This window comes from Dichomitus squalens, assembly GCF_000275845.1.
Source record: "Dichomitus squalens LYAD-421 SS1 unplaced genomic scaffold DICSQscaffold_6, whole genome shotgun sequence".
Lineage (NCBI taxonomy): Eukaryota > Fungi > Basidiomycota > Agaricomycetes > Polyporales > Polyporaceae > Dichomitus > Dichomitus squalens.
This window is the reverse complement of record NW_006766888.1, coordinates 744,811-757,729: the sequence shown is the minus strand read 5'-3', so window position 1 is coordinate 757,729 and position 12,919 is coordinate 744,811. Positions and strand designations below refer to the sequence as shown.

Here is a 12,919-nt window from a genome sequence, read left to right as displayed (position 1 = left end):
CAACTTTCCGTTGTGCTACAAACGTTCTCAAATGACTGACCCGCATGTTTTGGACCATATACAGAAGACGCCCATTCACTGGCAACACCTTACGATGAAGGCCATACTCTTCGGAGTTATGACACTTCCTTAAATGCGCCAATAGGTCAGTAAGAATCATCGAAGAGGGCACCGTCAGTAGAAAGCTCACATGATCCAAGGCCGCCGGGTCCATTCCTTCGTGCCTAACGCATACGCAACATTGAGAAAGTACTTTCGCCAGGCCTAAGACCGAATGTGCCTCCCGCGCCTAGCTGAGTAAACCGATTAAGGAGACAGAGACGCCCACTGGTGTTAGAGTGCAAATCCTTGTGGCGTGCCCTACATGACTATTATGTCACTTGACGGATGCAGGCTGGTAACGAGGGAACTATGCCATCTACAACGACAATGCCCGGAGCGCCATGCGATCATCTGAGCGGCCGAGCGGAGTCGTACGGGCATGTCGGTGACTGAAGACATGGAAGTCCCGCTATGAGCTTTCGGGACGTCCGGCTAATGCAAACAGCTGCACTGCACATCCTCACGGGCCAGTCTCAGGGGACGAGTTCCTCACGTTGCTCATCCTATGATACAGTCAATGATTGGTCAGGTGACTACCATTCATAGATTGTACGAAGAACATACCTCGTGACCGCTACTTCTCCGTGACCGCTACTTCTCCGTGACCGCTACTTCTCCAGTTCGACCGTCGTCGTCGAGGCTCGAGGCGTGCGGGTATTTTTCTATTAATCGGGAATCGAACGTTCGAACGTAGTCATACGTACGGCTTGAAAACTGATGAATTAGGGGAAACTCAATGAAGTGCAGGAGAATGCTACTATGGAGGGTAATAGAGAACTTCACACGGGATTGGGGATCCGCTTTCACGAAATATATGATCTTCTGTGGAAGGGGAAGAAACCCTGGGCCTTCTTGTACTGAACATGAGTTGTTATAGGGTAACGCCATTACTTGTTTCTAGCGTATGAGTCCCAAGGAAGAGGGCCCAGAACTCCGTCGAGCTCTCGGGCTGGGTTGACCTATGTTTTCGATCGATCAATACTCTCCACGGCTAATGATAGAATATGATATGCCCGACAAGCAGGAGCCCGTGCAGTCGATGCCATTCCACCCATCACGTGTGTATATCTGCAAGCCCCTTGATTTTCCACATGCCATCCAAGTTACGCATCTAGCGTGCGATTGTCCGAGGTGCGTCAGCTAGCGGAAGAACAGGGACTCGTTCTAGCACGAACCAGTTCTGCGAAGCCTTCTTCGCGTATCACCTCAGCGACCAGTTTCTCGAGCTCGCCTGCCGAGAGCGCATATAGCCCATGGCTGTCCCTCAGGGTGGCCGAGATGTCCGATTTCAGCTCAGGGCCAGAGGAGCTTGGTTCAGATGCAGCGAGAGTCGCGCTGGAAGCGGTTCTAGGGGTCGACGTTGGCGTTGTCTGGGATGGCTGCGAGCTACGCGGCGGATTCATCTGCGCTGGAACAGGCGGCGGCGGCATCAATACAGGCGAAGAGGTGCGGGCCGGGAGTCTTGATGAAGGCGGTGGGGAGGAACTTGGTAAGGACGAGCTAGGGAAGGAGGTCTCGACGTCGTTTGAGCTGCCGTGCAGAGAAGCAGCTCGTCCAGTAGTGAGTACGTCCGAAGGGATAGTGTCGGATGCGGATTGATGGGCCACCACGGAGGAGGCCGTTGAAGCAGACCACGGGCGAGACACAGGCGTAGCTACAGATGGTGCTGGCGCTGTCGGTTGGCTGGGTTGAGTCAGGGTATCCCAGTCCATGCGTCTGCTCAAGCTCGGCGAGGGAAGTAGAGCGAAAGCGGCGGGCTGGAGTGTCTTCGATGCGGCTCCTTCCCCAGGCATCACCGACAAAGCCTGGCGCGAATCAGAAGCCGATGATCGCGACATAGACATGGGTATATGCGTCGTCGTAGCAGAACGTCCTGATGCCGCTAGGGATAGCTGAGTCTCTGAAGGGCGTGGGGCACGTGCCGGAGGGGCCGGGTTTGCCTTGCATGGACATACAAAGCGAATGCAATCTATGAAGTTGGTGGCTGAGCTCTCGTTCTGGAATGTTATCTGGAAGCGTCGATACTGCTGTGGCGGAACGTTAGTCAATTCATGGCACTCAAGGCATGGACTTACTGGTATCGTGCCAGAGCATGGTACACAAGGGTACTGGTACCGAAGTCCCACTACAGCACCCTGGTAGACGGCTTTCAACGGCATACCTTGAGCAACTTGACGAGCAGGAAGCGACGAGTAACTTAGGAGGTCGAGGTCCTCCTATGAGCACGTCAGTGTCAAGACGAGTCGATCTGAGCGACCACATCCTTACGAAATCCACTTCTCGTCTATCCACGTCCATCGAGTCTCGTCCAGCGCTGAAGGTCCACACGATCCGAATCTTGTAGGACTCGAGTCGTCCATCCGTTGTCTTCCTCGTGTCTAGCATGAGCCGGATCACGGGATTGACGAAATGTTGCCACTCGAGTTCCGCAGGTTGGGTAGCCTGAGCTGAGTGGCTATATGCTCTCGAATACTTGAGCAGCTCGAACGTCGTCGTGGATGTGGTCGACATGGACATTACGAGCAGACATGCGAACAGTCGTTTTCCGCTAGTTTCCGCCTGCTGGAATGAAGTTGGTAAGTAGAGGCAAGATCTACAGCTGTCAGGTTGGCGGAAAAGGCAGGTCCGAAGAGGCGGAGTCCTGCTCGGTCCATTATAGACGCCCGTACTCGGTCTTGAGCGCAGACCACACGGAAAGAACACGGATTGGAGAAACCAGGATATTTTGCACGATAATCAGGCAGATTTGACTACCAAGAGGAAATTATCAGCATCAGGACACGACACATTCAAATGAAGTTGAGGGACAGGAGCTAGGCAGGGATGTCCATACTGCGCTCTAAGTCCTGTAGAGACCTGAGAACATGGAACACAGTATTGATACCAGCGCGGACACTGTCTAGATCTCCTTCCACAGTCCGTGACACTATGGCAGAGAGCTTGTCCGGATGCCAACGTAAAATGGACGTGCGTATCCTATCCTTCATCACGACGGTGCTTGATCTCACAAGCATCGGACCGAGGAAGAATTCAGAAATGACATCGGAGGCCAGGTCTTCAGCGGAGGATGGGGGCGGGCTGGCAGGCCACGGCATGTCGGCGAAGGTGACTGGAGTGGTGGAAGAGAGGAGAGCGTTCCAACGAGCTTCGTACGCATCCCAACGCTCGAGAGTCTTGCGCTCCTCATCGACCAGACGAACCTCCGCCCGAACCTGCTCGGTGCGTGCCTTATCCTTGCGTCCAGAGGCGTCGCGTAGCCAACCGCCCGCGCTAACCCACTCCATCTCGCCCAAACGTATCTGCTCGCGCTCCAACTGTTGTCTCTGTGCCCGCGCTTGTGCCTGGGTCTCAGTTTTCTGCTCGGCATACCCAGAACGCTCTTGGGGTTGCCTCTGAGACTCGTACGAGTGTAAAGCGTTGACATCCGTATCCCCGAGCGTTTGCCTAAAAGTCGACGGTGCAGCTGCAGAGCCAGGAGGTGGAAAAGCAAAGTAGCCAGCCATATAGAGGAAGGTAGAGGAAAGCGCGAAGAGTCAGATGAGAAATACGACTGGGAGTACGTAGGGCGTAGCTGAAAAGGAAAGAAGGGCCAACTCCGAAGAACCAGACCTGCAAGACCCCGGAACCGCGCCGGCCACTCAAAAGAGCCAAGACCCTACCAATGAGCCAGGCTCAGCCAGCCCTACTAACACACGAGTCTACACGGGCTGGGCCAGTTTCATGTCTGAATTCGGGATATACATGTGGAGCACGGAGCCAGTACAAGTGGGCTATTTAGCCTCGGGGTACCCTTTGCATGCCTTGCTTGAGAACAGAGGGAAGAGACTATTATGTACACGATTGGATGAAGGAGTCTGTTTGAACTCCGCCACGAGGCACTGCGTCTGCAGCTGAGTCTGACGCTGTCCCAGACCTCCCCCGTCTCGGTCTGCCTCTGCTCCAAATATCTCCATCTGGCGCTGGGTCTAGTCTCTCGATGGGCTCGTACTATCGCGAGCATGTCTCTTACCCCAATGTCACTGCCGGTCCCTATCCTCCCGACCTCGCCGCTACCCTCGAGAGTGTCGGCAGCAACATCACCAATACTCACCAAGACGATCCCAAGTACTGTTCCGTCAAAGGATGTTCCGCCTCGCTCCCTTCCGGTTACCCACACAAGATGTGCGAGGAGTGTCGGGGGCGGCATCGCGTATATGCCATGACAAAACGCGCAAAACGCAAAATGGAGAAGGCTTTGCTCAACGGCTCCGCGCAGCACGGCCAGCCCGTTGCTTGGATGCCCCCAGACGAGACCGGCCAGCAGGCGCAGGACCAATCGGGGCAGTCATCCGAGGCAGCCGCGAGCCCGTCGCGTCAATACGAGGTAATGCTTCACTCTGTTCTTGCGCAGTGAACGCGTCAGCAGTCTGTGGATGGCCCATCGAGACATTCACATCCTGTTCCTCCTTCACTCGCATGACTTCTTCGCACCGTGCAAGTGACAAAGAGCTTCTATGACTGGCATCAGGCCCCTCTTCCTGATTACTGAGCTGACGCGTACCAATCATTGGGGTGGTTGCTTGACGTAAACTTAGGTCGCAGTCCACAACGCTGGTTCTTCCACAAACTTGTTACTCGGTCTGACTCGTGTACATGAGGGTTCTTCGCTAAGGGTGTGTTTCGCTTGATCGGCGTTTCACGAGCACATGTGGACTGGGAATGTCGTACGAGACGGTTGTGACGTCTTGCAGGTAGGCCAAAGTCAATCGTGATCTGATGCTTTGAATCCTACTATACCCACGTTATGTGGATGCTGATACTGCTCAGCACTATAAGCATAAGCAGTCATTGTTCATCTTGTGATAGGTCTGTTCATCCACTGCGGGCTCAGGTCCCAGCGACGTACAACGCGCTCTTACGCGTACAAATTGACTGGTCTTAATGATTCAATCTCGTACACGACTCAGCTATACCCACTCAACGCCGCCCTTCTGCGTTCTCAAGAGTGCATGTATGCTGATCCCTGGCATTCGCTTTCACAGGTCCCGGTGCAAGGCCAGAACCACGAAGGATACGACTTTTCACAGCAATGGGACGCTAGCTCGATTGATCCTCGTCTCTTCTCTCATACTCATACGGCATCTGAACTCGCTGGGGCACTAACACTCCCTCCGTCTCATCACCCTGTCAATAATGAGCAGTATTCAAGACACAACCAACCGCCACAGCAAAGACCGCATCAGCGCTCTGTTACGTCTCCTCCCTCTTCCCCGTCTCCGTCTGACGCACCAGAGATCCACCCGGTACTTGCTGAAGTGCTGAAGTCTGTACCCGGTCTCAGCTTCACGACGCGTGTAACCTCTGGTCCGACGATCTCCTCGGGTTCCGCCGAAGGACCGCTCCCTCCGCGATTCTGCTCCATCAAGGGCTGCAAGACGCTCATCGCCGGCAACTCGTTCTTCAAGATGTGTGAGCCCTGTCGGGATCGCTATCGCAACTACGGGACGACCAAGCGCGCCAAGTGGAAACGCGAGAAGGAAGTGGCCGTCGCTGAGCTGAACAAGCTCCGCGCGGAAGAGGACGTACGGCGCGCGGCCGAGGGCCTCCCACCCCTTCCCCCTCCCGACGACGTGGACTGGCATGATTACCACCCTGGAGAAGACGACGCAGCGGACCCGACGTTGAGCACCCCTGGATCTAGCGGAGCCGGCGAAGGGGGCGACAGCGCTGCGCCTGCGGCGGTCCCGCCCCGCATGTGCACGGTCTCGCATTGTCGCGAGATCCTACCGGGAGACTACCAGTTCCTCCGCTGCGAGCGGCACCGCATCCAGAACCGACACCACAGCAAGCTGAAGCGCGTTCGGGACAAGGAGGTCAAGGCGCAGGTCTATGACGGCTGGGCCGCAGCGATCGCCCCTCGCGCGGACAGCTTCGACAGCGTGGAGGACCGTTCTGCTGAGGACGACCCGGCGGCGACGGCGACGGTCGACCCTGATGAGGTCGCTGCGCAGGAAATCGCGCTTGCATTCGGAGAGCTAGACCGGTCTCACGAAGGTGAGGGTAATCCTGCACCTGAGTTTGCGAACGTCGTGCCGGAGGCCGCTCCTATGGTCACAATCGTCCAGGAGACGGGCACTGGGACGCAGATCGTGGTGGAAGAGCCGGCAGATGATACTCCGCTCGGTGATTCAGCCTCTGGGGTGCCCCCCGCTGCGCGCGGGTTCCGGAGGACGAACCACGTTTGCTCGATTAAGCAGTGCGCAAATTTGCTCTCCCCAAGCAACCCATGGAAGATGTGCGACCTGTGTCGGTCACGCGACCGCGCCGGACGGCGGCTGAAAGCGCTGCGGGACAGCGGGCTCATCCCCGCCGAGCTCGCCGCGGGGAAGATCGTTGAGGTGAAGATGGAGGTTGAGAGGTTGGAGAGGGAGAAGGGCCCGAGGAAGGAGAAGAGGCCGAAGGCGAAGAAGGCGAAGAAAGGATCGGAGAGCAACGCTGACGCGGATGCGCGAGAGAGGGATTCGGCTGCTCCGCCTGAGCAGCTGCAGCAGCCCGGACCGGGGACGTCGGTCGCGGCGATACAACAAGATGGGGACTCTAGCACGTCTGTGTTCAGCGTCCCGGTGCAGAGCCACGAGAATCTGATATTCATGGAGCCGTTGTTGGGGCCGCTCGCATCTAACCTCGAGCCGCACCTCGCGCAAGTACGTTGCAGTTTGACATCAGTATTCCGCGCGACGGTATTGACTATCACCAATGTCCAGGCCAGTGGCAGCGGCACGTCTAACAGTGGAGGTAATCAGGCGTTGGCGGACTGTCAAGCCCAGGGCGCCGCAACCTCTGCCACCAATGTGATTGTTAATGGACTATCAGGCTCCGATGCGTTAGCGGCTGCAACTCTCACTACCACGAAGAAACAGAACAAAGGCAAAGGCAGGGCGACTGCACAAACAACCGAAGACTCGGGCGAGACTGCCACGGTGAAGTCCACCAACGCCGCTCCCACATCGACTGCAGAGACCTCTCACCAGGGATCACCCACTTATCCATATTACCCTCCGCCTCCAAATGGCCAGCATCCCTACCCATACTACATGCCTCCTTACATGCCGCCATACAGCGTGCCAGCGTTTCACTATGGCTACCCGCCTCCTCCATCGCAAAGCAAAGCAGGGGCAGGAGCGTACTCTCCCCCGCCCGCCTACCAGCCGCCGCCCTACGGTGCTTACCCATACTCGTACCCATATGCCAGCCATCCCCATCCGTATCCTAGCCAGTCCTACCCACCGCTGCCTGGTCAGTCGTATCCCCCACCGCCTGTCGTACAACCATATCCTCCTCCTCCCGCGGGACACTCATATCCTCTGGCTACGTCTTATCCCCCGCACCCCTCAGGGGACCAATCCCAGTCTCAGCAGCCATACGCCAGGCATGCACCGTATCCTCAACCTGTGCCGCCGTATCCTTACACGCATCACTATTCGGTTGCTGCGGCGCCCCCACAAAACCAACCTCCACCGTCGCAACCGCCCCGGCAGCAGCCTGAGCCGCAACCTCGACCGACGAATCCTCCTACTCCTGCTCCCGAAGAACCTGGTCCTTCTGGCGCCGCTCCCTCCGCCTCGACTAGGCGACCCCAACCGCCTAGGACTTCGACGAAGGATAGCTCTACCAGCGGCGCACCCAATGACAACGACAATAGCATCGGCAGTAATGAGTCGGCGCAAAGGCAAGCGACGTTCATCGTACGTACGAGCGAGACGTACGGATCAACGTCCACCAACACGAATGGTCACAAGCCCATTCCTGTGTTCAAGCGGCAGCGAGAGGAGGATTACAGGGATACGTCCCCGAGCAAACGCTCGGAGCTGGACGCTGGCGGGACATACTCAAGGTTCCAAATAGTTATGGCAAACACATCGGCTCCTCCAACTCATCGGACACCGTTCCCTGGCGAAGGCATGATGGACACTTCGAGTTTGACTCCACCCCCTGCGTATGGCTATGCTCCGCAACCTCCCCTGGCTGCGTCCGAGCAAGCTGTGTTTACTGCTCCTTCTATTGCTCAAGTTGCTACTGCGGCGGAGAGTCAGAATCCAGAGAAGGTGAGAAATGTGCAGAGACATCCGGCGAGGACTTCCGAGGCTCAACGGGTTCTACGTCAGGCTCAGTGCAGTAACAAGACCTGCAAGCGCATCGTGCCCAGCGGATCGACTGGCTCGTTGTGCGAGCGCTGTCGGGAGCGCCTCAAGAAGAAGCAGGCCAAGGCGAAGCACCGTTTCAAGCTGGAGCCAAAGGCGCTCTTGGGGCGCGACTCCCCTCTTGTAGCTACGGGTTGAGAAGAACCACCGTTGACTTAGGTAGTGTTAAACTAATATCCGCCGACAAAACACGCCTAAATTGCTGTTCATTCCGCAATAACCTACATCCACGTGCATCGCAAGGAATTTCGTTGTACTCTAAATTCGGCTACGGTGAGAGCTGCGATAGACCTCTCCGTGGTATGTGTTCCTCGGCCGACAGGTTACCGGCGCCTACGATCATCGGACGGCGGATATCCCGCCCGAAACGATATGGATTCAATTTCCTTCCATCATCGGTCCCGCATCCTCATACTGACGCGCGGCTTCCCATGCAGACAGCATCCGGTCCCCTAGTCTGCTTGTACAATCGACTGTAATGGTCCGTGCCTAGACCATCCAATCCAGGTTCAACCTCTTCTTACGAAACTATCGAGTTTGGGCAACCCTCGGAGGGCTCGGCATGGCCAGTAATCCATCATTACGGTGATCTGAGTTACTCGCGACGACTCAAAACGATGCACGTCGGTCGGTATAAAGGAGGTCAGACGAAGGCTACCAGATCCATACGCGCGCCATTCCCCGCACGGAACGCACTGTCTTCCACCCACCCTACACTATCTGTGGGCCCTATCACGAGCAACACTTCCACTTGAACCACCAGGATGTCTTGCCCCGATTGTGTTACTGGTTCCGTCCACCAAGGAACTCCCACGGGGACGGAGGTCAAGGTTGGCGACATCGACACCTATGCCGTCGGCCCGGAGGATTCGAAGCGAATCATCGTCATCGGTGTGGACATCTTTGGGTGGAAATTCGTGAACACGCGCCTGCTCGCGGACGAGTATGCTTCTGCGGGCTTCAGAGTGCTCATCCCTGATCTCTTCAGTGGTACGTTTGTTGGATGTTATAGGTTCACTACCTTCAGGGGGCGCCCCCTTTATCTTTATTTCTCGAGACGTGGTACTCACAATCACTTCGCAACGCGTGCACCTGCGCAACAGGCTGGGAACTCCCACACTGGACCCTGAATGCCAACGACCCGACCAACGACAAGAAGTCACTCTTCACGCGCTACGTCGCCGTCCCCACCTCCCTCTTCTTGCTCGTCCCCTTCGTCATAAGCAACCAGCCAAAGCAGGTGGGTATCATCACCAAGCTCACGTCCGCCCTGCGGTCGGCGCACACCGACGCAAAGATCGGTTACGTCGGCTTCTGCTGGGGCGGCCGCTTTGCGATCACGCAAAACGCGCTTTTCGACGCGACCGTCGCGTGTCACCCGTCGCTGGTCAAGTTCCCCGCGGAGCTTGACGCGATCTCGAAGCCGTTCAGCCTCGCGGTCGCGGCAAGTGACAAGCACTACGACGGAAAGCGCGCGGACGAAACGAAGAAGATCCTAGAGGGGAAGGGGCTGAAGGACGTAGAGGTCAGGGTGTACGAGGGCGTGAATCACGGGTGGACAAGTCGCGCAAACCTGAGCGCGGAGGTGCAGGCAAAGGCGAAGGAGGAGGCGGTGCGACAGGTTGTGGGCTGGTTTGAGAAGTACTTGATCCAAAGTGCCGATCCCGCGGCGCCTGGAAACCTTGAAGCTGAGTCCATATCTGCACCTGTGTTTTGAGAGATATCGGGATTATGTATCCATTGTCACATGGTTGGTATACTCGTGGGCTTTGCGCGTGCGATCGAGTTTGCGATGGGCGGTGATTGCCCAGCTTGTCGAGGAGTAGCATTGTGGGCCCCGACACGCTGCTTATCCTTCTGCGAGCATCACGGCTACCTGCTACGCGCGGCGTTGATGTCTAAATCCCTTCAACTTCCCCCGTCATCTGATTCAGCTTACCAGAGCGCTCACTGCAACGAGCTGCAAGGATGCCACGCCGCGGTAATCCAAGCGGAGGGATCCCGCCATTCGTGCCTTGTGGCAGTCGTAATCGGCATCAAGCCGGTGCAACACGCAACGTCAGCCAGTGGGGTACTAACCATCACCGGCATTCTTTGAGCGAGACTTTGGCATCGTTTCTGGCTAGAGTCTGGCACATCGGATGCAGCGTGCACAGCAGCCCTGATCTTCTTCCTGCCTCAGCTGAAGGTGTGCGATGCCGTCGTGCGCGGGTAGAGGATTCCCAGAGAGCGTGATTACATCCGTGTGGGCCCTTACGCCCGTGAGTCTCGGAGCGGCAGCTGCTATGAAGCCTTGTAGTTTGTTGGGGCAAGACAAACATCCGCTCCTGCGCCCTAGACATTGTCGCGAACAGCAATGACCGATACCTCCAGAATCCTTCCTGTCCTCATCGTAAGTTGCGCTCCAATAATTCTATGCTATCACGTCGTTTCTGAAGCAATCCGACCGCATACAGGTTGGTGCAGGTCCTACCGGACTGGCGGCGGCCTTGACATTGGCGCAGAACGGAGTGCCGGTCCGCATCGTGGACAAGGAAGGGGCATTCCACGCCACGTCTCGTGGAGCCGGCATTCATGTCAGTACGGCAGAGTTCGTGCTCCGTGACTGATACTCACCCTTCCCGTCCAGCCGAGATCCGTAGAGATATTCCATTTCCTTGGGGTATTGAACAACGCCCGCAAGTTCCACAGAGACTTGCCGCCGTTTCAATCGTACAAACTCCCAGGAGGCACCGAAGTGTTGAAGAGATGGCATCTCTTCGACAAATTTGAGTCTTCTCCTGATCGTCCCTGGGTGAGTAGGACTGATGCAATATACAACTGGGTATCTGTGATGATGCCACACTTGCAGGATGCCATGACGATCAGCCAGTACTACACTGAGGGCGTTTTCCGCGACCACCTAGCCAAACACGGCATCCATGTGGAATTGCGTACAGAACCCGTCTCTATGGAGCAAGACGACAATGGTGTCACCGTCACCCTGCGGAAAGTCAGCGGAAGTGGAGCAGAGCAAACGGAAAGCATTCGCGCAGCATATGTGATTGGCGCAGATGGCGCTCGAAGTACGCCAACGCTGTCTCAACCTTTCAAACCAGAGGAAAGATAGAGGGGCTAAGCGATCTTTCAGGTATCACTAGGAAACAGATCGGCGCCACGTTCGAGGGGAAAACAAAAGATGCTGACGGTTCCGTATACGCGGACGCCGTGATTGAAGGCCTGTCGTCAGAAGTACATTCAGGATACCTTGTCCCTGCGAATACCACCATCTTAATCTGCCCTTTCCGCTAGTTATGGCATCTCTGGTCCACCCCTGGGAAGATGTTGTCAGTAAGAGCTTCCTACCTCCTGGACTACGAACTCACGAAAAACGCAAACAGGATCGGGGCACGACCGAAGTTGGAACCCAATGCCTTCCACGTCACAATTTTCAGCCGTGATTTCGATCCTGTTGAAATGGTCGATCAACAGAAGTTCGTGGACTTCTCTCACCAGACCACTGGGCGGAAGGACCTCCATTTCAAAGAGATCACAGCTTTAACTTACTGGAAGTGAGAGCGCCCTGCAGCGAGAACAATGCTAAGGATACTCATTGTTACGCAGGCCGAAGATGAGGATGGTCAACAAGCTCCAGGAAGGCAGAATCTTCATTGCAGGTGGTGAGACTCGTCCGCCCGATGCCCTGCGATGCGTGTATTCACTGATTTGCCCAGACGCTGCACACATTCACTCCCCAAGCGGCGGGCAAGGACTGAACACAAGTATCCAGGATTCAGTCAGTGTTCTGCACTCTCCTTCGCATCCTCACAGACAGACCGGTCCCCATAGTTCAATCTAGCGTGGAAATTGGCCCTCGTCTACAAAGGTCTCGCCTCCCCACATCTCCTCGGTACCTACCCGGTCGAGCGCCTGCCCGTGATTGCGCAGATGCTCGCTACTACCTCGAACCTATACACCCACCTCATACCAAAGAAAGAAGATTCGCAGGCGACGACCGTACAAGATCAGGACCCCAAGAAGGCGGGCTTCATGCAGTGGCGCAACACCGCGCTCTACCAACTCGACATCAACTACCGCTGGAGCCCGATCACGGTTGATGCGCACGGGAAAGACGGCCTGAGCGAGGACGATTTGAAGGCTCGCGCATACGAGGGCTACCCCGGAGGAGACGTGCGGGCTGGCGACCGCGCGCCCCAAGCCCTGCTCTCGTCGGTGCGGACGGGTTGGAGAAAACGCTCTTTGACCTATTCAAGCCGACCTACCACACCGTACTGGTGTTCTCTCCCCAGGGTGGCGCCGCAGAGATTGTCAAAGCCGCCCAGGAGTACCCAGTCGGCACGGTGCATACGGTCGTCCTCGGCAAGGATGCCGTGCCTCAGCCGATTGACAGTGCGGAGTCCTACCACGACAAGGAAGGCCATGCGTATCGTGCTTACCACGTCGATGGAGGCGAGGTGACGGTTGTTGTCGTACGACCCGATGGCTATGTGGGCGCGGTGGTTCACGATGTAGATGGGCTTAGGACGTACTTGGCAAAGATCTTCCGGGTCTTGTAGGCGTTGCATGTAAATTACTATGCGATATCTGTCGTGATCACAGGTCCTTCTAATGTTACCGCTGCCATGCTCAGGCTGGTC

General features: G+C 56.4%; 4 protein-coding genes across 4 annotated transcripts; 3 read left to right on the top strand and 1 right to left on the bottom strand.

Annotated features, from left to right (window-relative positions):
* Window positions 1-569: 569 nt before the first annotated feature.
* DICSQDRAFT_153612 (uncharacterized protein) lies at window positions 570-3,651 on the bottom strand. Its single transcript, XM_007363432.1, has 6 exons — window positions 2,371-3,651; window positions 2,178-2,318; window positions 1,278-2,129; window positions 881-1,213; window positions 667-816; window positions 570-605 (listed from the first exon to the last, which is right to left on the bottom strand). The coding sequence occupies exons 1-4, from the start codon at window positions 2,617-2,619 to the stop codon at window positions 1,157-1,159; spliced, it is 1,299 nt and encodes a 432-aa protein (XP_007363494.1). The 5' UTR covers window positions 2,620-3,651; the 3' UTR covers window positions 570-605; window positions 667-816; window positions 881-1,156.
* DICSQDRAFT_179027 (uncharacterized protein) lies at window positions 3,640-8,467 on the top strand (the record flags this gene model as incomplete). The annotated part of the gene is made up of 5 exons (XM_007363431.1): window positions 3,640-3,658; window positions 4,014-4,465; window positions 5,124-6,785; window positions 6,846-8,186; window positions 8,247-8,467. The coding sequence occupies 5 exons, from the start codon at window positions 3,640-3,642 to the stop codon at window positions 8,418-8,420; spliced, it is 3,648 nt and encodes a 1,215-aa protein (XP_007363493.1). The 3' UTR covers window positions 8,421-8,467.
* A 235-nt stretch (window positions 8,468-8,702) lies between these two features.
* On the top strand, window positions 8,703-10,009 carry DICSQDRAFT_82155 (alpha/beta-hydrolase). The gene is made up of 2 exons (XM_007363430.1): window positions 8,703-9,272; window positions 9,386-10,009. The coding sequence occupies exons 1-2, from the start codon at window positions 9,047-9,049 to the stop codon at window positions 9,997-9,999; spliced, it is 840 nt and encodes a 279-aa protein (XP_007363492.1). The 5' UTR covers window positions 8,703-9,046; the 3' UTR covers window positions 10,000-10,009.
* Window positions 10,010-10,638: 629 nt separating this feature from the next.
* Window positions 10,639-12,838, top strand: DICSQDRAFT_167823 (uncharacterized protein; the record flags this gene model as incomplete). Its single annotated transcript, XM_007363429.1, has 11 exons — window positions 10,639-10,674; window positions 10,739-10,858; window positions 10,912-11,076; window positions 11,134-11,347; window positions 11,413-11,513; window positions 11,574-11,608; window positions 11,663-11,833; window positions 11,886-11,941; window positions 11,996-12,057; window positions 12,111-12,494; window positions 12,572-12,838. 11 exons carry the CDS (start codon window positions 10,639-10,641, stop codon window positions 12,836-12,838), a joined length of 1,611 nt encoding a protein of 536 aa, XP_007363491.1.
* Between the last annotated feature and the right edge of the window lie 81 nt (window positions 12,839-12,919).